At 40.9% G+C, this 23,353-nt stretch overlaps 1 protein-coding gene across 1 annotated transcript in view; it reads right to left on the reverse strand.

Moving 5' to 3' along the window:
- The window catches only part of LOC123992684 (Down syndrome cell adhesion molecule homolog), a 141,961-nt gene extending 119,049 nt beyond the window's left edge, over positions 1-22,912 (reverse strand). The window contains exons 1-3 of the mRNA XM_046294087.1: positions 22,124-22,912; positions 3,910-4,227; positions 3,654-3,800 (exon numbers count right to left, since the gene is read on the reverse strand). Of these exons, the coding sequence (XP_046150043.1) occupies positions 3,654-3,800; positions 3,910-4,227; positions 22,124-22,166 (508 nt within the window). The 5' untranslated portion in view covers positions 22,167-22,912. The remainder of the gene's footprint in view (positions 1-3,653; positions 3,801-3,909; positions 4,228-22,123) is intronic.
- Between the last annotated feature and the right edge of the window lie 441 nt (positions 22,913-23,353).

The following is a 23,353-nucleotide window of genomic DNA, read 5'->3' on the forward strand; positions in this document are numbered from 1 at the left end:
TGGTTAAGACACTGATGCTATTAGCAGGCAAACTCCTTGATAAGCTTTGATTAGCACTACTCAAGTACCTTGAATGAGGGTGAGTGGCATCAAGAGCAGGAGGAGAGATTGCAGTGGCATTTAAACAGTTAGTGTAAAGTACACAGTTGTGAAGCAGCCCACATAAATGTGACTGAAAAATGTTTCCAGGGGCTCTGGTAATGCTCAGAACATTAGATGGTACATTTGCATAAACCAAATAGAAAACATTGTTTTGCAGCCAGCAGTAAATTGACTCGGGCCTTCTGCCAAGTGTTACGCAATGGAGGATGGCAGGCTGACAGTCAAGGCCAGTAAATGATGAACGGGAAGAAGACTCACTGATCATCCAGGATAGAGACTTTATGACTGCATCAGTAGAATCGTAAGGCCCGTTTCTCTGGCCACTACGACCCTTATAGAAGGTCAAATCCAGAAGATTATACAGTACATACTGTATGACTGCATTTAATACCATTATGGTATTGTACCAACACTTAGAAATAGGAAAGCTGCTCAGTATACAATGCATTCACCAATACATGTAATAACAAATGCCTTTCAACAACATTCCTTATAAGTGAGGAAGGGAAAGAGGTGATGAGAAGGAGAGAGAGGAGGAGAGAGGAGAGAGAAGGAGAGGGAGAAAGACGGAAAAGAGAAGGAGAGGGAGAAAGGGGGGAGAGAGGAGATGGAGAAAGAGAGGAGAGAGAATGAGAAGGAGAAAGAGAGAGGAGTGAGAAGGAGAGGGGAAAGAGAGGAGAGAGGAGAGGGAGTAAAAGAGGAGAGAGAAGGAAAAGGAGAAAGAGAGGACAGAGGAGGAGGGAGAGGCTTACAGTCATCCTTCCCCTCCAGCATTGCAGTAAGCCTGTGCCTTAATGCTTGAGAAAAGCTTTCCTTGCACCATCTCCAGCTTAATCTTCAGCTTGAAAAGATGAAAGGCACGTGTGTTTGTTCTAATGAGAAAGCACTATCTCCAGCAACAGTAGACAGACACTGGCTGTCATGCTCATACACAGGCCTTGTACCTGTCTGTTGGTCTGTCTGTCTGGGGCAATGTGATCTACCAGGCTACAAACTTGGTGCAAAAAGGTCTGATGCAGCAGCACTATGGAAACATCCTGACACTTAAATGAACATTTAAATATGTGCAACTGTTTGCGAACGCCAGCAAACTACATGTGTAAGATACTGTATACACAGAACGCCATTTGCTCAAGACAAAGTCCCACCTCACATGGATGAATACAAGTTTAGCATCATTGGAGAAGACTGAAACCCAGAGGACCAATGCAGGGCCATGCAGAGACGTGCTCTGAATGAGACAGGTTCACTGTGCAGCAAACCCCACCTCTACTTCATCCAGCAAAACAAAGAGTAAGAGTGTGAGAGAGAAGAGAGGAAGAATAAGTTATTGTATAACCATAGGACTGGAATACAAACCTGTATGCCCACATGTTGTATGCATCCCTTAGAGAGCTAGTTTTGATCAGCCTTTCTCCCATCAAGGCCCCTTCATTAAATTGGATCACATGTGAAAGGTGAGAGACAAAGGCAAAGCAGATGTGGAAGACAAAAAGATGTGCCATCCAGCCCATCCCATATTCAACAACCCCACCACTTGATACACACACATAAAACAGCTGGAGATGCATTAGATGTCCCATATAAAAGCTGGAGATGCATTAGATGTCCCATATAAAAGCTGGAGATGCATTAGTCGTCCCATATAAAAGGCAGCCGCCTGCACTCCTTTTCTCTTTCATCTCCCTATTAGCTCTGTCAATTGTTTATCAAAAGCAGAGGGGAGCCGAGCGGCTGCCGTGAATTTGAAAAGCTGCACAGTGAGGTACATTTTAAAATGCATGACAGGTTAATGGTAAGTTAGTGGCAACATTAGGGCTTGTGAGTTGCGGTGCTCATTCAGACTGAAAACAGGGCCACTTCAAATGACTACTAAGCAGTCCTTATTTTAAGAGGTCATTCATATTGTAATTAACTTTTCAATCACAGTTGATTAATTAAAACCAGCCATAGTCTGTAATTATACATATCTTTTCCCCTGATATGAATCACTGGAAATTCAAAGGGCTCAGACGCGACGCAATGCAAACCAGTCGCTTGTACATGATTTTAAAGATATATAGGATAACACTTCATGCTAAGGTGTCTACTTTAAATGGATTTTATGAAACATTAATCCATAAAATACATATAGTACCAGTCAAAAACCTTAGATTAATCATTTAGCACAGCAGTTGGATAGCTTTATTTTGTGTCAACCGAGACCAAGTCTTCTTTCATTAAAAATGTAAAGTGCAGGGCTGACAACCCTCAGAGAAGAATAGGTTGGGTCAATCTGCTTTTTTCCAGGCCTGGTTGATAACCTTACGCTAACATATATACAAACATATACACACACACAACCTGGGATCAAACCCCTGGTAAAGAAATAAAACACACACCTTTAATGCCCATTGTAACCCCTGCTCATGCCGTAAACACACCCTCTCCATAACAGTGTAAGGTGCATTTGCTCATGCATCAGGACATCATCAAATATTTAGCAGGGAAAGAGCACTGATTCTGACCATGCTGATGATGCTTCTGGCAGGCCTCGTGTGGAATAAACAGGGACAATCCCATCTAGATTGTTTGTAATGCATGTAAAAGCACGCCTAAGAACTGGGTAATGATAAAACACATTATTCACCTTCACAATACCCTGGCTGTTGTAAAAGTTGTAAAAGTTGAACAAATTCAAATAAAGCTTCCATAGGAATACAATACTGCATGACCTAAATTCACTTTTTTTTAAACACTAGCTTTTACACATCTGCCCTATGTTATATAGTTAAGTACGTAATTTAAACAAGAGAAGTCAAAATTCCACATCCCATGCTACTCTACTTTTCAAGGCTATGAATGTGACAGTAAAAAGTGATAACTTCTAGGTTTCACAGAGGCTAGCATCTTTTTCACTTGTCTAAATCTGCCAAACTCATGTGCAGTCATTATAGATCATATAATATCTCCTTACAGAAGCAGAAACAGTGATGCCCTCGACTAGCGACCAGTACACACAGACATGGATCACAGAAGGGATCTTTGTGCTTGAGCAGACACATTTAACATGTTACTAAAACATGTCCCACAATTCGCCCTCTGTCAAATGGCTTGAGGTGCGTGCTTGTCTATAGTTCTTCTAAATGCACCATATAAAGCAAAATTGCCCAGAGGGTGGGCATCAATTGAACATTTAATGTACAATATCAACCTGCAATGAATGATTCCAATTGAGGGCGTTGGGTGTGGGTCAAAATGACAGACAGACATTAGCCTTGCTATTACTGTTGGAGGACAGGATTCCATGGAGCTCCAGTAATGGCTGACTGAGAGCACAAGCAGGTAAGTCACAGAGAGACACAACAGTGGCCCAAGTACAAAGAGCAAACCAGGGAAGGCTTCACATGTAGAAACCTTTGGATCCATAGCACTGTCTGTGTACACAAATCTTGTTTTGTTAGCTACACCTAAGAATCCCTCTTCTGAACTTGTAATCCAATAGCTGATTAGAAGAGTCCAAGCAAGGAATTGAACAAAATTCTGACCAAGATATAAGAATATTGTCTTACCTGAGGATAGTGAGACTGTGTCTTTCTCCCACGATACGACAGTGACGTAAGCCTCCACGGAGGCAGGGATAATGCACTTGAAGACCGCTACATTGCCTCTCATGGCTTTCTGGTCCTCCACCCGAACGGTGTAGGGTTCCCGAAATACTGAGGATAGCAAGAGGGGTAGCATTTGGCAAAAGCAAATTAAATACATACTGTACAAGCAGAAATTAAGGAATGAAAACAACAGTTACTATTTAAAAGAAGCACTTACCGGCCTTAATGTGGACATCTTGACTTCTTATTTTCCCTGAAGGATTTTCAGCTGTGCAATAGTAGGTATTGTCATGGATTAGCTTACTAAAGCTGGAGGGGAGGAAGTTAAAGATCTGGAGGGTGCCATTGGGGTGCACGTGGCGGATCCCGGGCACATCGTAGATCTCCTCTTCGGTGGTCAGATACCAGCGCAGCGAGGCGGGGGGCACCCCTGCAGCGGGACAGGGCACCAGGGTCCCTGTGGTGCTGGCAAACACTACCTCTTGCAAAGATGCATTGACAAAATATAAGCTGGAACGTAGATCTTCACTAAAAACTGCAAGAGAGGAGAACAAAGAGAACAACATTTTTTGATGACATGACAACTGACTAACTGGGTATACTACAGGCGCAGGATCTTAATTTGATCACACTTTGTTGCTGCAAATTTTCCTGCTGAGAAAATGCAGATCAGCTTAATGATTTACATAAATTCAGTGAAAACCTGCACTAACACAAGGTTATATTACCAGTATCACACTTTTCATGTAGCCTCATTTTAGCCAGCTAATAGTCTAACCACTGATCAAGCAACATTATGGACTAAAATTTAAAATCCTGTTGCTGCAGGATTATTTTTGTCACGACTTCCGGCTAAGTCGGCTCCTCTCCTTGTTTGAGTGGCGTTCGGCGACCGGCGATCGGCGTCACCGGCTTTCTAGCCATCGCCGCTCCATTTTGTCCCTTTGTTTTGTCTTGTTCCATACACACCTGGTTTTCATTCCCCAATCAATCTACATGTATTTAGTGCTCTGTTCCCCATCATGTCTTTGTGTGTAATTGTTCATTGTTAACGGTGTATGTTCACGCGCAATACTTTTATAGTTTATGTTCAGTGTTTTGGGACACATTTTTTGTGCCTATTGTTGTACGGAATAAAAGTGCGCCTGTTTACTCTACTCTACTCTACTTGCTGCGACAATACTGGTCAAATTAAGATCCAATATACAGTACAAATCAAAAGTTTGGATACACCTACTCATTAAAGGGTTTTTCTTTATTTGGACTATTTTCTACATTGTAGAATAACAGTGGAGATATTAAAACTATGAAATAACACATATGGAATAATGTAGTAAACAAAAAAGTGTTAAACAAAACTAAATCCATATTATATATGAGATTCTTTAATGTAGCTTGATGACAGCTTTGCACACTTTTGGCATTCTCTCAACCTGCTTCATGAGGAATGCTTTTCCAACAGTCTTGAAGGAGTTCCCACATATGCAGAGCACTTGTTGGCTGCTTTTTCTTCACTCTGCGGTCCAAATTATCCTAAACCATCTCAATTGGGTTGATGTCAGGTGATTGTGGAGGCCAGGTCATCTGATTCAGCACTTCATCACTCTCCTTCTTGGTCAAATAGCCCTTACACAGCCTGGAGGTGTGTTTTGGGTTGTTGTCCTGTTGAAAAGCAAATGATAGTCCCACTAAATGCAAACCAGATGGGATGGCGTATCGCTGCAGAATGCTGTGGCATCCATGCTGGTTAAGTGTGGTTTGAATTCTCAATAAATCAGAGACAGTGTCACCAGCAAAGCCCCACCATACCATCACATCTCCACCTCCATGCTTCATGGTGGGAACCACATATGCGGAGATCATCCGTTCACCTACTCTGCGTCTCACAACGACACAGCGTTTGGAACCAAAAATCTCAAATTTGGACTCATCAGACCAAAGGACAGATTTCCACCGGTCTAATGTCCATTGCTCGTGTTTCTTGGACCAAGCAAGTCTCTTCATCTTATTAATGTCCTTTCGTAGTGGTTTCTTTGCAGTAATTCAATCATGAAGACCTGATTCACACAGTCTCCTCTGAACAGTTGATGTTAAGATGTGTCTGTTACTTGAACTCTGTGAAGCATTTATTTGGGCTGCAGTCTAAGGTGCAGTTAACTCTACTAAACTTGTTCTCTGCAGCAGAGGTAACTCTGGGTCTTCCTTTCCTGTGGCGGTCCTCAAGAGAGACAGTTTCATCATAGCGCATGAAGGTGTTTGCGACTGCACTTGAAGAAACATTCAAAGTTCTTCAAATTTTCCAGATTGACTGACCTTCATGTCTTATATTGATGATGGACTGTAATTTTTCTTTGCTTATTTGAGCTGTTCTTGCCATAATATGGACTTGGTCTTTTACCAAATACGGATATCTTCTGTATTACCACCCCTACTTTGTCAAAACACAACTGATTGTCTCAAACGCATTAATAAGAAAATAACCCAAATGAACTTTTAACAGGGCACACCTGCTAATTGAAATGCATTCCAGGTGGCTATCTCATGAATCTGGTTGAGAGAATGCCAAGAGTGTGCACAGCTGGCATCAAGGCAAAGGGTGGCTACTTTGAAGAATATAAAATATATTTTGATTTGTTTAACACTTTTTTGGTTACTTTCATAGTTACTTTCACACTTTTTTGGTTACTTTCATAGTTTGGATGTCTTCACTATTATTCCACAATCTAGAAAATAGTAAGAATAAATAAAAACCCTCGAATGAGTAGGTGTGTCCAAAGTTTTGACTGGTAATATATGCATGTTTACTTGTAAATACATCAGGATAGTTATTTACTTGGCCATGACGAAACCAATAAATGCTTTTGGTATAAACCTGATGTTTACAGTGTCTTTAATATGGACCTTTTTAGTCATCATCTAATCCTCGATACCGCTTAAATCACATTCATTACATAAAAGTAAAATAACAGTCCTTGAAGTGAGGTAATTTGCTCATAGACAACATGTATGCTGCTTTGGTTGAGCAGGGGAGCAACAAGGTGGAAAGAGTGTTGATGATGTAAAAGTGTGTGTCGTTACGTAGCTCCCTTGGAAGGGAGAGAAACACGAAGTGGGACCAATTAGCATCAGGTGGCTCAGTGCTAATTTCTAGGTGGTTGATTACTGAGTGGTGTATAAACTAGGTGTACAAAGCATTATGAACACCTGCTCTTTCCATGACATATTGATGTCACTTGTTAAAGACACGTCAATCAATGTAGATGAGGGGGAGGAGACGGGTTAAATAAGTATTTTTAAGCCTCTAGACAATTGAGGCATGAGTTGTGCATGTGTACCATTCAAAGGGTGAATGGGTAAAACAAAATAATAATAATAATAATAAATGCCAAGATTTAAGTGCCTAAATATTGTATGGTAGTATGTACCTGGGATGCTGAGTTTTTCACACTCAACAGTTTCCCATGTGTTTCAAGAATGGTCCACCACCCAAAATACATCCAGCCAACTTGACACAACTGTGGGAAGCATTGGAGTCAACATGGGCCAGCACCCCTGTGGAACGCTTTCGACACCTTGTAGAGTCCATGCCCCAACGAATTGAAGCTGTTCTGAGGGACAATATTGGTGCAACTCAATATTAGGAAGGTGTTCTTAATGTTTTGTACACTCTGTGTATAACTACTCCTGGCTGAGCATGATCCTTTGCCTGCCTGCTGCCTACCTCTGGATCTCTGTCTGGTGTCAGAGTCCGTGCCTAGCAGTAAATGGCTTACCAGTGACTGCTAGCTAGGCCTCCCTGGGGATAAAACATTTTAGCACTTCATACATTTCTAACAAGGTTTCAAATCGCAGTGGTTTCCACCCTCTCTATGCTCCAGCGGCTTTGACCCGCAAAGAGATACACACAACCATCTGTGCACACACGCACACACAAATACAAAATCAAAACGAATAATTACAACAACAAAAAACATCCATATTGCTCTACTCAGCAGTTTCTGATGTGAGAGTTTCTGTTCAGTCCAGAGGTAAGTTGTCATCAATGGTAGCCACTCTGACTTACCAGTTGAACCCATTTACTGTAGTGGGCGTTAAAGAAAACACACTCCTGTATAACCAGTGGCTCATCCATAATTGTATTTCTTAGGGGACCCTATGAGTCAGTCAGACAGTGTTGTCTATGGCAGAGAGTAGGCCTGAGAGAATCCCTGGCTGTGACTGAGATCAGTCCTTAATGGGTGATGGAGGCGCTAGCTGAGCATTAGCCTCCTCAGACTGATCAACCTGTCAATGGCAGCCATACATACAGGACAGAAGATAGGGGTGACTCATGATGCACACCCACACATGATTTCACAGACACTTAAGGGTATCCTGAGTCTAGCTGCATTACGCCCATGACTTCCAACAGGAAGGATTCTCTCTCTCTCTCTCTCCGTACTAGCATCTACAACATACTGTAGCTGCAGGAAGGTTTGAATTGTGTCTATGAATGACCTAGGCTTATCCATTGAAGCCCATCATGATTTGCTCAATAATAAATAAATAACATTGATTGAGATAAAAAAAAGCAGTTCTATCAAGGTGGTGCCTGTTTAAATCTTTTAAAATGGAGTAAAAATCGTATTGCTCTGTATGGGTCTGTAGCTGCGTTAAAGACTCAATTGTAAAATAATACATTAAAATCCTATCAAATTGTAATTCATTCCTTTTTCAGCTGGGGCTAAACATAGAACTTCTTTGTGGCCGATTGTGGCTGATTGATAATACATCCTCAACCTGTAGGTGTGCTAATATTAATGAAAAATTCTCTTTGAAATCATCAACGTGTATTTATTTATTTTTATTTAACCTTTATTTAACCATTGAGACCCAGAGTATTTTTTTCAAGGGAGTGTATAGATAGGTGTCCTAAATAATTAATCAATAATTGGTGATGTTGTTATTATTTTAGAAACATTAAAATCCCTATTGCATTGATAAAAATGTAAGATATGTTGAATATAGTATTTGACGCCTTTCTAAAAGTCTGTGTCAGTGAAAAATGTCTGTGTTACAGATATCTGGTGGTTTATCAAGAGCAATCAGAGCCAATGACTGAGAAAGAACACAGATGCAGCACACATTACATTTCTAAAACGAGTGGAACAAGAAGTCCTTTCCAGTCATTTCAAACAGAAATAACACTGATGAATAGAATTCCCAAACAAAAAGCCATCTCTTCAATTTGACTTGAACACCTTGTTCATTTACACTGGGGAGTACATATTTAATCTATCCTACTGAGTTATTTACTTTATGATGGTATTCTTATCTTTTATGATTTCTTATTGTTGTTGCATTGTTGAGAAGGAACCTGCAAGTAAGCATTTAGTTGGACGGTGTAGACCATGTGTATCCTGTACATATGACCAATAAGACATAAAACTCATAAAAGAAACTCAATTTAGCACAGTGTAGTCATAACAAAGATTGGTTCGATAAGACCAACTGCAGAGAAGTCTAAGGTCCTTGTGGATCTAATCATACTGAGTATCATGTCACTGTACTGCTACACCCATTCCTTACCAAGGAGGTCTACATGAGTTCCACCCAGGTACAACCTCCTCAGAAGCCCCACAAAGCGTCATGCTTCTCATGCCCGAACAACCCCTCTCAAACCTAACCACTTACTAAATAACCACAGAGGAAATGTGTAATTGCCATAATTTTTCATGAGCTGAACCATAAAGACTAAAGAAGTGGCACTGTTCAATAATGTTACATATGCATCCATAATTAACCAAGCTTTGTTTCTATCAGCAAAGCTGGAGGGAGAAGAAAAAAGACAAGACCACTTCATCGCCACCGTCTTTTTCAGTGAGAAGGGGGGAGGATTCTCGTTGGGAATATAAATCCAAAACATATCCCTTAACAGATTTCTATTTTCTGAGATTAGCAAATGTTGGAGCCCAGAGATGGGAATCTAACCATGAAAACAAACAAGGAAAATGTTTATGCCAGAGGCACATGATGCTTTGCGTGAGGACCACATATATGACCAGAAATATGTGGACACCTGCTCATCGAATATCTCATGACAAAATCATGAGCATTAATATGGAGTTGGTCCCCCCTTTGCTGCTATAACAGCCTCCACTCTCCTGGGAAGGCTTTCCACTAAATGTTGGAACATTGCTGCAGGAACTTGCTTCCATTCAGCCACAAGAGCATTAGTGAGGTCGGGCACTGATGTTGGGCGATTAGGCCTAGTTCGAAGTGAGCGTTCCAATTCATCCCAAAGGTGTTCAATATGGTTGAGGTCAGGGCTCTGTGCAGGCCAGTGAAGTTATTCCACACCGATCTCGACAAACCATTTCTGTATGTACCTCGCTTTGTGCACAGGGGCATTGTCATGATAAAACTGGAAAGGGCCTTCCCCACACTGTTGCAACAAAGTTGGAAGCACAGAAACGTCTAGAAAGTCATTGTATCCTGTAGCGTTAAGATTTCCTTTCACTGGAACTAAGGGGCCTAGCTCAAACCATGAAAAACAGCCCCAGACCATTATTCCTCCTCCACCAAACGTAACAGTTGGCACTATGCATTGGGACCGATAGTGTTCTCCCGGCATCTGCCAAACCCAGATTCGTCCTTCGGACTGCCAGATGGTGAAGCGTGATTCATCACTCCAGAGATCGCGTTTCCACTGATCCAGAGTCCAATGGTGGCGGCTTTACACCACTCCAGCCGACACTTGGCATTGCATATGGTGATCTTAGGCTTGTTTGCGGCTGCTCGGCAATGGAAACCCATTTCATTAAGCTCCCAACTAACAGTTCTTGTGCTGACATCCAGAGGCAGTTTGGAACTCGGTAGTGAGCGTTGCAAGCAAGGACAGGCGATTTTTACTTGCTACAGGCTTCAGCACTTGGCGGTCCCATTCTGTGAGCTTGTGTGGCCTACCACTTCGTGGCTGAGCCATTGTTGCTCCTAGATTTTTCCACTTCACAATAACAGCACTTACAGTTGACCGGGGCAGCTCTAGCAGGGCCGAAATTAGACGAACTGACTTGTTAGAAAGGTGGCATCATTGATGTTGCCACATTGAAAGTCACTGAGCTCTTCAGTAAGACCATTCTACTGCCAATGTTTGTCTATGGAGCTTGCATGGCTGTGTGCTCAATTTTATTTTTACACCTGTCAGCAACGGGTGTGGCTGAAATAGCCGAATGCACTAATTTGAAGGGGTATCGACATACTAGATATACTATATAAAAGTAACTACTGTACAGTAGTGACATGCACCTGGGAATATTATCAGTATATCATTACTGTGAATGCATGTTTAATTCCTAAGCAACTGAGCAGAGCAGTGCATGAAATAATTTATGTATATGCACAGAGAATGATAGCTTAATCATTCCATTAAATGTGTGGTATCAGCACTAGATTGGTAAAACAAAACAATAATGCTAATATGAAAACATCTGTAATGAAACACATCAATGAGCAGTAATTCCGAAAGTGTAACACTTGAGAGTAACAACAATTTGCAATCTATTATCCTTTTACTTCAGTATTGAAATTATGTCCATTAACATCAACATTCCATAGCACCAGATGGCTCCTCTCTCATTTTAATATGAAAATAACTCTCAATCACACTGCCATTATGCAACTGCCTTGTTGTGATTTTGGGATGGAATGCTTAGCATGATTATTATCTGCGCCCAGAACAGGCCCCCATATTAACATATAGGTGCAGTGTGAAAAACCAATGTTTACACAACACAGTTGTCATGAATATGATTATAAATATGAATATTCAAATTTGTTGAGTTAAGCTGATCAATCAAAGGCAGTAGAATTCATCAGCTGACAGACAGGTGTAATCAGCCATCACAGAGGGCTTTCAGGACTATGGACGCGCTTCATTTAATTCAACGTGCAATCGATGCTGATGGTACAAACTCGAACAACATGTATGCATGCTTTAACCCCTTACTGCCTTCCTCTAATGAATACAGCCACATGTACAGTTTATGTACTGCATTTGCTTGGATGTTTACTGTTTAAATTGCAATCATCCATTGGTGCTATTCCATATTTTGCCCATCATTTTAACATGAGCTCATCTGACAGACATAGAGAGCAGAAAAAGAGAGAAAGGAATAGGGAGATCCAGAGAGAGTTGGATGGTGAACTAATCAGTTGGGTCCAAGTATTTTATAGGGCACCCATGTCACGTCTGGTGAGCCAGTGGCCTGTCGTCGGGCTCTCAGTTGGCTTGGGCACACGGGCAGGGTGAGACGGGGCGGGCAGCTGCTGCACTGTGACAGGCTCTGTCAACCAGGAACGCTGGGTAATTAAAGCAGCCCTCTGTGCTGTGCCTGGGAGGTGGAGTGGGATCAGGAGCAGAGACAGGAGATGGGGAAGAAAAGGAAAGAGGTAGGGGGCAATGAGGGGGGTTATCCAATGTGAGTAAGCATTCTCCTCTTTCTGCCCAGGGGCTACACACAGGGCTTGTACAGGAACTTGCTAAATGACAGTCTCCCAATTTGCTTTCATGAATATTAACCAGGACATGACAGAAGAAAGGGGCCGCTGTCTGCTCTGCTCTGCTCTGCTCACTGGTGATATGCAAAGACAGATCCATCGTCTGATGTCAGAGGAGTAGGATATGGTAAAGCGGAGCCCCACGGTGCACCTCTCTAGATCTACTTTTATTTTCATGTGTTAAACGGGTGAGAGTGGATGTCTCATTAATAGAGAAGGAGGCAGCAGCAGCAGCATATCTCAGTAGGGAGAATGTCAGCGTTCCAGACATTGATGTCTAAATCATGCTGCTGATGAACCAACGGGAGGGAGAGAATCTGATGGGGGATTACAGTATACTGGATACCAAACTATAGCAACTCCCTCTGCTGCTACTACAGCTGAATAAAAGTACCAGGGTACAAATAATAGTATTTTGTGTTGCAATATGAACACTAAAGTGTGGAGAAAGAGTTTCTTTGAGGCATTAACCCGAGCAAACTATTTGCATATTCAATCAAATAGATGGGAGAAAACAATTGTATTCTCATGAGAATACCAAATTCTTAAAATTACTCAATGATTGTCCTCCTCGGTGCCCAGCCTTTTCAAGGCTGATTCATACTGCAAGCCACAATGATAAGGGAATACTCAGGTTTCTTTCCATATTTCTCAAGAAATTGGTAGTGCAGCATTTTCATATTGGGTCAACTTTCCACAAACAAATGAACATAAATGAAAACAACATGGTGTATTTATGGCAAGCTGAAGCTAATCCCCTTGACAAATCCTGTGAGCGTCAGAGTGAGTAGCATGGGGGAGTCAATGCGTGTAGACTAAACTTAACCACTGCTTAAACCTACAGAGATAATGCCAAGATGTTAGACCATCTTCATTTAATGATATAGTAGACCAACACTGGGTGGCAACCTTTTAGATGAGGAGGGCATAGTCACACTGGACTGTATGAATAAAGAACGAGCAGTGAACCTTTTGAGTATAGTGTGCTGAATTCTTCTTATATCCTTTGTCGGATTCCTTTGTACAGGAAATGCTACTGTACCGAACAACCAGTTAAAGACAGCATGATTATGGTGGCCCAGAGGGCGATTGTGTATGGTGTGCTGCACGGGTTTTGCGATTTCCATTTGTCACACCCATATTGACCAGGCCAAACCTCGCCACAGCCACCAAACGGGATCAAACATACCGCGAAGGCTGTTAAAAAACGCAGCGGTAAACCGAACTGAACACACCCCAAGTCAAGAGGACATGGGGTCAACGGTATTTTGACATACAACCCTGCTTAGCTTCCTCACACAGAGTTAGAATAATTGAGTATATCACATACTGTTGATAGCGTAGTTTGAGGGGTCTTTAGATGGTGGATGGATAACTGTCTATGTAGACAAACACTGGAAGGAGACTGATTACTCTTCTGCAGAATTAATGATGAACTGACCACAGGTGCAGGGGCATCAATGATGTTGTCCTGCATATACTCATCACTGCCAACCTGCATGCTCGCTATGGGAACAGCATCTTCCAGAGTGGTGGCAAATGTAGACAGTGTGGAGGCGGAATTAAAATAGTAAAATAGGCGAACAGGTGAAAAGGTCAACAAAATCAACTGAAAATGCCCAGGTGATCATAAACCATGTAGACAATGTAAAATAAGTTGCAAACACCCCATTTATTGTTAGACAGTGATGTAACACCAGCTGAGAAACCAACAGAAGTGATCACATTGATCCACATTCCACTGTTGTTAAACAGAAGTCCGTCATGAACAGCTGGCGTTGTGAAGTGTGTCAGTGCTAATGTCACAGCAGCTGGCTCCTGTCATCTTATTAGCTGCCCCATAACCAGGGCCCTTTAAATATGCTATGTGCCACACTCACTTAAATACTCCAGACCTATTTGACAATCGTTATAGACGTATTATATTAAACATTTATCACATCCAAACCGTAAAGCAAACATGTTTATTTAACACTAAGGAGCACAGCATGTGTTCCCTGAAGAATCCCCCAGCCAACCTGCCTCCTCCTCTCTTCTCCGTCAATCTCTTGCTTGCTTTATTATCCCCCTTCCTCACTACACCCCATCCCTCCAAAACATACATGTTCTAGGGTTGTCTCTTTCTCCTGTGTGTTCGCTGTGTGACAGGGGACGTTAGCTCTGTAAAGCCAGCCAGCCAGCCAGCCAGCCAGCCAGCCAGCCAGCCAGCCAGCCAGCCAAGCAGACGCAAATGTATTCAGAGCATTTAGTACTCCGGATTAATCGAATTATAATGTAATCATCTGATCAAACAGCAATTAGCATAATCACTTCTGGGGAAAGGCTGATAGAGAGAGGGAAAGCAACACATAATAAAGCTCAGGCTAGCAACACTAATGAGACATTTACCAGCAGTCACAAAGTTACTGATTCCTGGGGACACAGAGTCTTTAAAAAGGAACCACCTCTTTTTGGAGGTGCAACTGAGCATATCAAAACATCAAATTGGTAACTGATCCAAGTTCATTGGAATGCAGGCTCATTCATACACTGTGGTTTGTGTCTCTTTCTCTGTATTCTGAGAACAGATATGAAGTTAGTATATTGTGAACACAAACAGTATTTGCATCTTATAGTGTAGAAAACGCCCAGAAAGTGAAACCATAACAGTGATCCTAGCCTTTGATCGTTAAACCACTCTGGTCTTTTCCAGCAGCACACATTAATATGAAAGGTGACTCTAGGGTTAGCAGAAATATTCATAGTTGAGCATATGGCATATAGAAATAAGCACAAAGACATGCAGTCTCTCACACCAGAATGATCATAGGATGCAAAAGCATCAATCTGACTCCTCTGGGTACAGCAGATACATTCACACACCTACACACACATCTTTCCTCAACCCAGCAAATGACAGCACTTTTAAAATGGACAGCTAATAATAGCAGGCTCTAAATTGGTCTTAAATCTTACCGTCTGTGCCAGGTTTAAAAATAAAGCCGTGTCGAGAAACCAAGCTGGACTAATTTGTCTTTCCTTCACTGTCTATCCACCCTTGCCTCTGTCCTGCCTCTATTACCCCTCAGCCTACTTTACTATTGGTACTATGCATAAAAGGCCTCTGAAGACTCTAATTGTAAAATACCTCAGGAAACATAACTTGGTGCATTCACAGAATGACTGATTGAGAAGTGTATCTGTGATAAGGACATAGGAGACAGTACAAGAGATGAAACACTAGAAGGAGGTAAAGGAGTGGCAGTCAATAAGACAAAGAGAAGCAGATGAAATGTGAGGAAAATACCAAGCTCAAAGGGACAAACCCTGAGAGAGTCACCAAGGTGATCCATCCATACCAGAGCAAACACGTGCACTGGGCATATAGGGATCAATCAAGTTAATTCACATGGGTGAGTAGGTCAAAGCATGGGCATTTAGGTACCAGATTAAGTGACTAATTAATTCTTTCCCTCATAAATTCTATGTGATCTTTGTGACTTTGTGAATAGTTATCGTTACTCATTGTGTATTTATTCCTTGTGTTATTATTTTTCTATTATTTCTCTTTTTTTCTTTCTGCATTGTTGATAAGGACCCATAAGTAAACACTTCACTGTTAATCTACACTGTTTACGAAGTATGTGACAAATACAATTTGATTTGGTTAGCCACATCGACCACACCTACAACATCTGTCCTGTTCACTGCGTTCTTATGAGTTACATTACATCATACTTGGGCTCTAAACACAAACACACACACACAGTAGTCCTAATCCAACATACAGTATGTGCAGTAGACATAGGTAGAAAGTTAGTGCATGTATTTATGATGTGGGTAATCTCTAAAAACTGCATTAGCCATTTTTCTCAGTGCTCAGCCTTTTAAAATAACATGACATAAAATAACACGACATAAAATAGCACGACATAAAATAACATGACCTGTCTATGCCAGACGCACCCCCTCTCTACATGGTTGATCAAACATATAAATCTGTGTGCATTCCCCCCCCCCCCCGTCGATGCTAAACGGTATAGTTAACATTTTAATGTGAAAGCCATTTACATGGTGATAATGCAATTATATTGTTCTGATTCAGCAGAATCCTTAAGGATAAACAGTCTGATTTGTAATTAGATTTTACATTCAGTGAAACATACCACCACCACTGTGAGTCTCCCATGCCCCATTACTAATTAGACTACAACACGGCTGCTGAACATCTTTAGTAGGCATCTTCATTATGGAGTCAGTATGTGTGAACTGGGAGATCCATTATTACACATCAGGGTCTCCATTATCAGACATTACCATTAGCAACCGTTCCTCAGGAATGACAACAACAATGCTACCACACATACTTTTCCACAAGCAAACACCCTCGAAAAGGGGAACTACTGTAGGGAATAATTGACCTTAAACAAGTGATGAAATCATGTTTGAACTGAACTCACATTTACTTCTCAGATAGGTACTGTATCTATCAATACATACATTGAGGGCCTCCCAAGTTGTGCAGCGGCCTAAGGCACTGCAACGCCGTCATTCAGGATTCACTACAGACCCGGGTTCATTCCCAGGCTGTGTCACAACCGGCCGTGATCGGGAGTACCATGGCGCAGCGCACAACTGACCCAGCCTCGTTTCGGGTTAGGGGAGAGTTTGGCTTTACTTGGCTTTACTTGGCGCAACGCGCTCTTACGACTCCTTGTGGTGGGCCAGGCACCTACAGACTGACTTCGGCCGTCAGTTGAATGGTGTTTCCTCCGACACATTGGTGCGGCTGACTTTCGGGTTCAGCGGGCAGGTGTTAAGAAGCGCGTTTTGGCGGATCATGTTTCGGAGGACACATGACTCGACCTTCGACCTCTCCGAGCCCGTTGGGGAGTTGGAGCGATGAGACAAGATCGTAATTGGATATCATGAAATTGGGGTGGAAAGAGGGGGTAAAAAGCAACAAAAAATTATAATAATAATAACACACAGTGAGACTATATATTTTATTGCCTTACTATACACGTTTTCATAGCTAGGTCACATGTGCTGCTCTGATACCTAGTTGACGAAGGTCAGAAAGTAACTTTGTGGACCTGAATGACAAAACATTTAGGGTTTAGATGTGCTCAAAGGTAAACATTTTTGCATTTATTTTTTGCAAATATTGTAAACTCAGATTTTAAAAATGTTCACACATTTTGAAGCTTAGACTCTATTTTACATCATCTGAACTGTTTGTGTTGTACCCACCATCAGTTGAGACGTAGCATACTCTTGACGGTGAGTGTCATGTTTTGGCTGATAACATTTATTTCAAGAAATGTTTTAATAGTTTGATAACACTGTTTGTAATCTTTTAAATGATATAAAACCCAATCGTTTATTTTTTCCAGTGACGAAGACATGGATGTCTCATGGTAGGGTGGGGTATGAAAAACAGGTCAACTTTGAACACATCTATCTACTAAATGTTCTCTCATTCAGGTCTAGTCCACTAAGTCCTCCTCAATTGCCTGCATGAGGCCACTGCTACCAAAAGACAGTAAGTCTTAAAGATCTTTAAATAGATATGGAGGATTCAAAGGCATACGTCTTACAAGAGGAGCACCTCACTATACAGGAACAGATGGATCTGTAATCAGTGCGCTGCCTTAATTGCCCCCAGTAGATTAACTCCACTGAAACACAGGTTCCTCCTCTCTGCCAAGTTTAGTCAAATCAAGCTGCCCCCAGTCTCCATTGTATTTCCCTTCTCAGGTTCCTAATGTGTTGTCATGCTAACTTGGCAGACTAAGTGATGTTGGCAGGGAGGGGGGTTGCTGAGAAGTATTTTTATCTGTAATAAATCCCTTTTGTGGGGATAAACTAATTCTGATTTGCTGGGCCTGGCTCCCCAGTGGATGGGCTTGGGTGCCAAGTGGGTGGGCCTATGCCCTCCCAGGCCCACCCATGACTGCACCCCTGCCCAGTCGTGAAATCCATAGATTAGGGCCCAATTTATTTATTTAAATTGACTGATTTCCTTATATGAACTATAACTCAGTAAAATTGTTGAAACTGTTGAGTTAAACAAATATATATATATATTACCTTTATTTAACTAGGCAAGTCAGTTAAGAAAAAATTCTTATTTTCAATGACGGCCTAGGAACAGTGGGTTAACTGCCTGTTCAGGGGCAGAACAACAGATTTGTACCTTGTCAGCTCGGGGGTTTGACTTTGCAACCTTCCGGTTACTAGTCCAACGCTCTAACCACTAACCACTAGGCTACCCTGTTTGTTTAGTTTATATATAGAGTCATCTCTCGACAACGTGAAAGACGGGCAAGTTGATTGAGATAGAAATGTGTACATGAGAAGTGTGCGTGACCTATTGACCTTAAGGTAAATGTTAATTTATTGAAGACAAAATAGATGTAGGCCATCTCAAATGGCCTTGCTCAGGTCTGTCTCTCAATCACTGTGCTGGAATCTGCAGGTTGCACCTCAGTCACTCTGTCGAGTCATGCCATTGTTATGAACGTTCTCAAGCCGCCCTCTGCCATAGTGGTGCCCAAGAAGTTGTGATAAGCCCAGTCATTGTGAATGGAGGCCAATGACTCTTTTGTCTAAATTACAGTATAGTGGGCTGGTAATACATTGACATTGCACATATTTAGTAGGAAACAACTTTGCCATGATATACAGTATATGTTGTAAAATGTACTTTCGATAGATGGCAATGTTGTCATTAGCTAGCAAAGTTTGTCAAAAATAGCTAGCAATGCTAACGTTAGCTAGCTAAAATCTGGTGGTCTCCCCCAATCCTAGCTAGCTAACATCTAAAGTCAATCTGACAAAGGTTTTTCCTATTAATTATTTGCCTCCTTTTGACATTTCATTGTATTTGCAAGCCACTGTAATGCACTTTTGATGAAATCTTTATCAGCACTTATTGACAATGCATTGAGTAGAACGCTCAGTCCTAAAACGAATGTTCAAAACAATAGTAAGACAAACGTGCACCCCATGAATAAGGGCCCTATGTGAGCTGCCTCGCCTCATCATTTTTACAAACAGAATTGGAGCTTGGATTGGTTTTGCTTTAAGGCATCTTTCAGAGAGCAAAAATAAACATGTTTCCTTAGTCATTTAAAGATAGCTATATCCTACTGTATCTCTTAATTACAATTCAATTTGAATAAAAATGATCAAAGGTCACCCACAGTACACAAAATAAATACATATTTTAAGTTACGTATTATTAATTCATGTTTTATAAATGCTTTAATGGTTCAAAATAAAATCATAATATCTTTGGAAGATATGGATAAATGGAGTTAATAGGCCAGAATTAAAATTATAAGAATGTTTAAAAATATCATACCTGTAGTATTTTGTATTCGGGGGTTAATTACAACAGAGAAAACTAATCTACTGACCCAGTTTTCTCAAAAATTAGATATTTTAGCTGTATCTTGTATTGTGCATTTCATGTATAATATCCTCAATTATCATTATACCAGAATATGCACAATAAGGGCTCAGGAAGTGGCTGGGCCCTTACCAAGCACTTCCAGGTCACCACTCAGTATAGCCTTATTGTGCCAAACTCACACTTTCCTGACACCCATAATGGAGGTTTCCATAGAGAAAGGCCAGTGAGCATGTGATAGACCTATAGAATTAGGAATTAGAATACAAATTGAGTATTTAGAACAGTAATTTAATAGGATCTATAGATAAACCTAACTCTAAAAAGGAAACATTTTCTAGAATCCAATTTCTCTGTGTAACTACAAGGTCTTTCATTCTACCATCGTCAGCTCAGCTCAGTCAATACAGACCTCATCATTATCATGATAATCACCATCTTCAGAAAACCAAACACAGAAAACATAATGAAATACAGTGCAGCGAAATAAAGTATGATCACAGCTCCAACTGCATTCTATGCCCACTGTCAACAAAGGCATAACATGTAGGACAATAGAACAACACAGAAGGATGAAGCCATTCCCAAATAATACAATATACATTTTGCATGTACCGTTTATTCTATTCTTATATTAGGTTGCCAATATGAAGGCTTCTTAGACTATACAGTATATGGATCCAGGCTGGCCAGACAGTTGATATAATGTCACAGCACAATTATAATAATTAACAACGAATGCTTATTGTTCTTTTATGAGTTTCCACAGAAGCCAGTGTGAGTGAGGGAGATAAGATTTTATGTGGAGTAGAGATGGAATAGCCTAACATAGATGGCAATAAGCAGCTGACTGAGAATTGCATTACAAGGAAAAGGGGATGATAGTCAAATATGTATCATTTTAGTTTTGGGATTTGGGGGGGGGGGGGTGGAGTGAAACAAGGAACTAGAAATTAACCATTGATTTTCTTGCCAAGTGGGTTGGGTTCAACTTGTCATATCTGCGTTGGTATAAAATGAACGTCCCTCGATGTGCTACAATGGGTTAATCCCAAACCTCCAATGCCCCCTTTTTGCCTGATGCAGTAAATTCAGCGACCCTCTACGACATAACCACATCCAGAGGTTCTACCCTGTTAACTTACAATATCTGCAACACCCCCATCTTGACAGCTTTTACATTTTGTAAGAAGATATATTTTCTACCCCTTTCCGTACACACCCAGCCTTGTCATAACTCCCTTCCTGGGGAAGAGATTATATCCAATAAATAATGGTTTATTTGATCCTGTGTAAGTAATAAATTGTATCAATTTACACTTCTCCCCGATCAGCTTCACATTGCAAATTCACAGATTTATGAAAGCACACACACACTACACAAATATACACACACACACCTTTTAACTGAATGCATTAAGAAATTGTCTTTCTGTCATCTCTTGGTCTTTTTCAATCTTTGGAGATTGCAAATCAATATGAATTGATCACATGAAAGGAGACAGAATAATTATGTGTGTAATATTCTATAATATCATTGTTATTTATTTCTGTTACATTATATATGGCCTGCAAGCTCTTTCAAATCTATTTACCAGCATTATCTCAATAAGAAATAAAACACGTGTTTGCAGTGTCTACAGGGGTCCCTTTTCTGGTAAGCCATTTTTCAACATTATCAGGTCCTGGTGGCTTACATTTTTTCTCTCTCATTGATACACCATTATTGTTAATTTACATGTCTTCACCCCTGTGCAACGGCTAGAAATGTATTGCATTGTTTAATGAAAACTTGCATGCATGTATTCAAAATCAATGTAGTATTTTAATCTAATATCATAAATCTCTAAGGATAGACTTAAATGAATCAATTTAATTCACATAAAATGATAGGCTATATTATCAGCTTTTACATGTCCATAATATCCTTTCGAATCTGAATACCCGACATTGAATTTTAAAATGTACAACTCTAAATAAATACATTGGATGGGGGAGGGGAAGGGGGTTAAACCAAATGTCCAGTATATAAAATACGTCACTCATTATTGAGGCCCATGCTACTTCGGACTGAAATCATAGCCTACCGGTATATACATCCAGACATGAAAATATGGGTTACATTCGATGTAGTAAATGTAACTTACAACAATTAAGGTTTAAACCTTAAGGTCACGTCTACTTTATCAAACCTCTCTTGAACAAACATCAATTTATTTCCTCAGCAAGCAATTAAATAATGAAAGCATCATAAGAAATCCCCTAACTGCCTAAAAACATAATATATGTGATTCTATCAAATACTAACCAATGATGTGCTTTATAGGTAAAACAGATTAAAGCACATTTCACTCTGGTTCCCTCTCTCCCTAGCACTGTTGGCAACCATACAATGTTATTATGTGTAACACAGGTGACCTCTAACCCCCTAATCTACTTTGCTTTACTCACTGAATTACTGACATAACTAACATTCAAATGTGAAAATTAAACTTACCATTTAAGATGCTCTGGAAAAAGATAACTGCAAATATCCACATGCCCCGCTCCGTTCAAATCCCCCAAAGCTATGTTTTCTCGTCTTCCTCCGCACTCTTTGCCCGCTGCTTTCCTATAATTATGTTCTGTGGCAGGTGTAATGTTAAACATTTGCTACTAGCTTCTAGTAACCAGTCCAAATCTCTGCTGATCTGAATGTTTTCACCGTCTCCTCCTTGTTTCTCTATAACTCCCTCCCTGGTACTCTCGTAGCCTACTCTTCCTCTCCCCTTTCCGACCCCTCTTTACGCTTGGAGGATATAGTATGTGTATCTCTGATTGTCTTGGTTAAAGCTGTGATCCGACTCTGCGCAGCTCTACTCTGGTCCTCGGTGCCTTGCTACTTCCCCTGCTCTTCAAAGGGATGCTCGAGGGGGATACAGTGCTCGCCTGCAGTCCAGGTGTGATGCTGAGTCAGGGTAGTGGCACGCGGGCAACGATATGTCCTCAAAAAATTGTCTGGGTGTTAAAACCGGGACACCTAAACAATAACAATGTGGAATCCAAAAAACGCATCTTAAATCGAAAACTGAAAAATAGAAGCAGGTTGGGAAACAAAACGTGACAAATAAAATAACTTAACATAAAGAGTAAATGGTCAGTTCAATAAGAATGAAAACCCAATCCGGATGAGCTGAAGTCAGACCATCTTCACCACTGCTCTCCGTCCAGCAAGAGGCAAGCACGCGCATCTTCCCACTGCCCTTTTAATCGCGTTGGTCCATGCGGTAACCCTCGCTGCCTCATAACCCTCTCCCCTGCCTCTGCAGCCACTTTAATTCCTCATTGCCTTAAAGGAGCAGAGGCGCCAGCCAGTCCTCCTAGGCGCTAGGTGAGAGCATGTACAGCAGGGAGGGAACATTTGCAGTTAAAGAAGGCGCACCTGAAGAGCCGGTTAACAAGGAGAACATTTTACGCACGGTGTTATACAGGCACACAAAGTGCGTGCGTAAGTAAATAAGTGGTACTTTTATTAAAGGCACAATAGGAACATGACGATACACGTATTTTTTTATACAGGAGAGGGACAGTGGACTATGCCTTCAAAATGTTATTGATGCAAAGAGCCGTTGAGTTTTTTTAATAATATATTTTGTCGGAAATCATTTTATAAATTGATTTGAAATTAATCATACACTCAAATCTACCATTAGGTCGGTGAAATGCATGTAAAATATGTAATGATATC

The sequence above is a fragment of the Oncorhynchus gorbuscha genome, linkage group LG13, assembly GCF_021184085.1.
Source record: "Oncorhynchus gorbuscha isolate QuinsamMale2020 ecotype Even-year linkage group LG13, OgorEven_v1.0, whole genome shotgun sequence".
Lineage (NCBI taxonomy): Eukaryota > Metazoa > Chordata > Actinopteri > Salmoniformes > Salmonidae > Oncorhynchus > Oncorhynchus gorbuscha.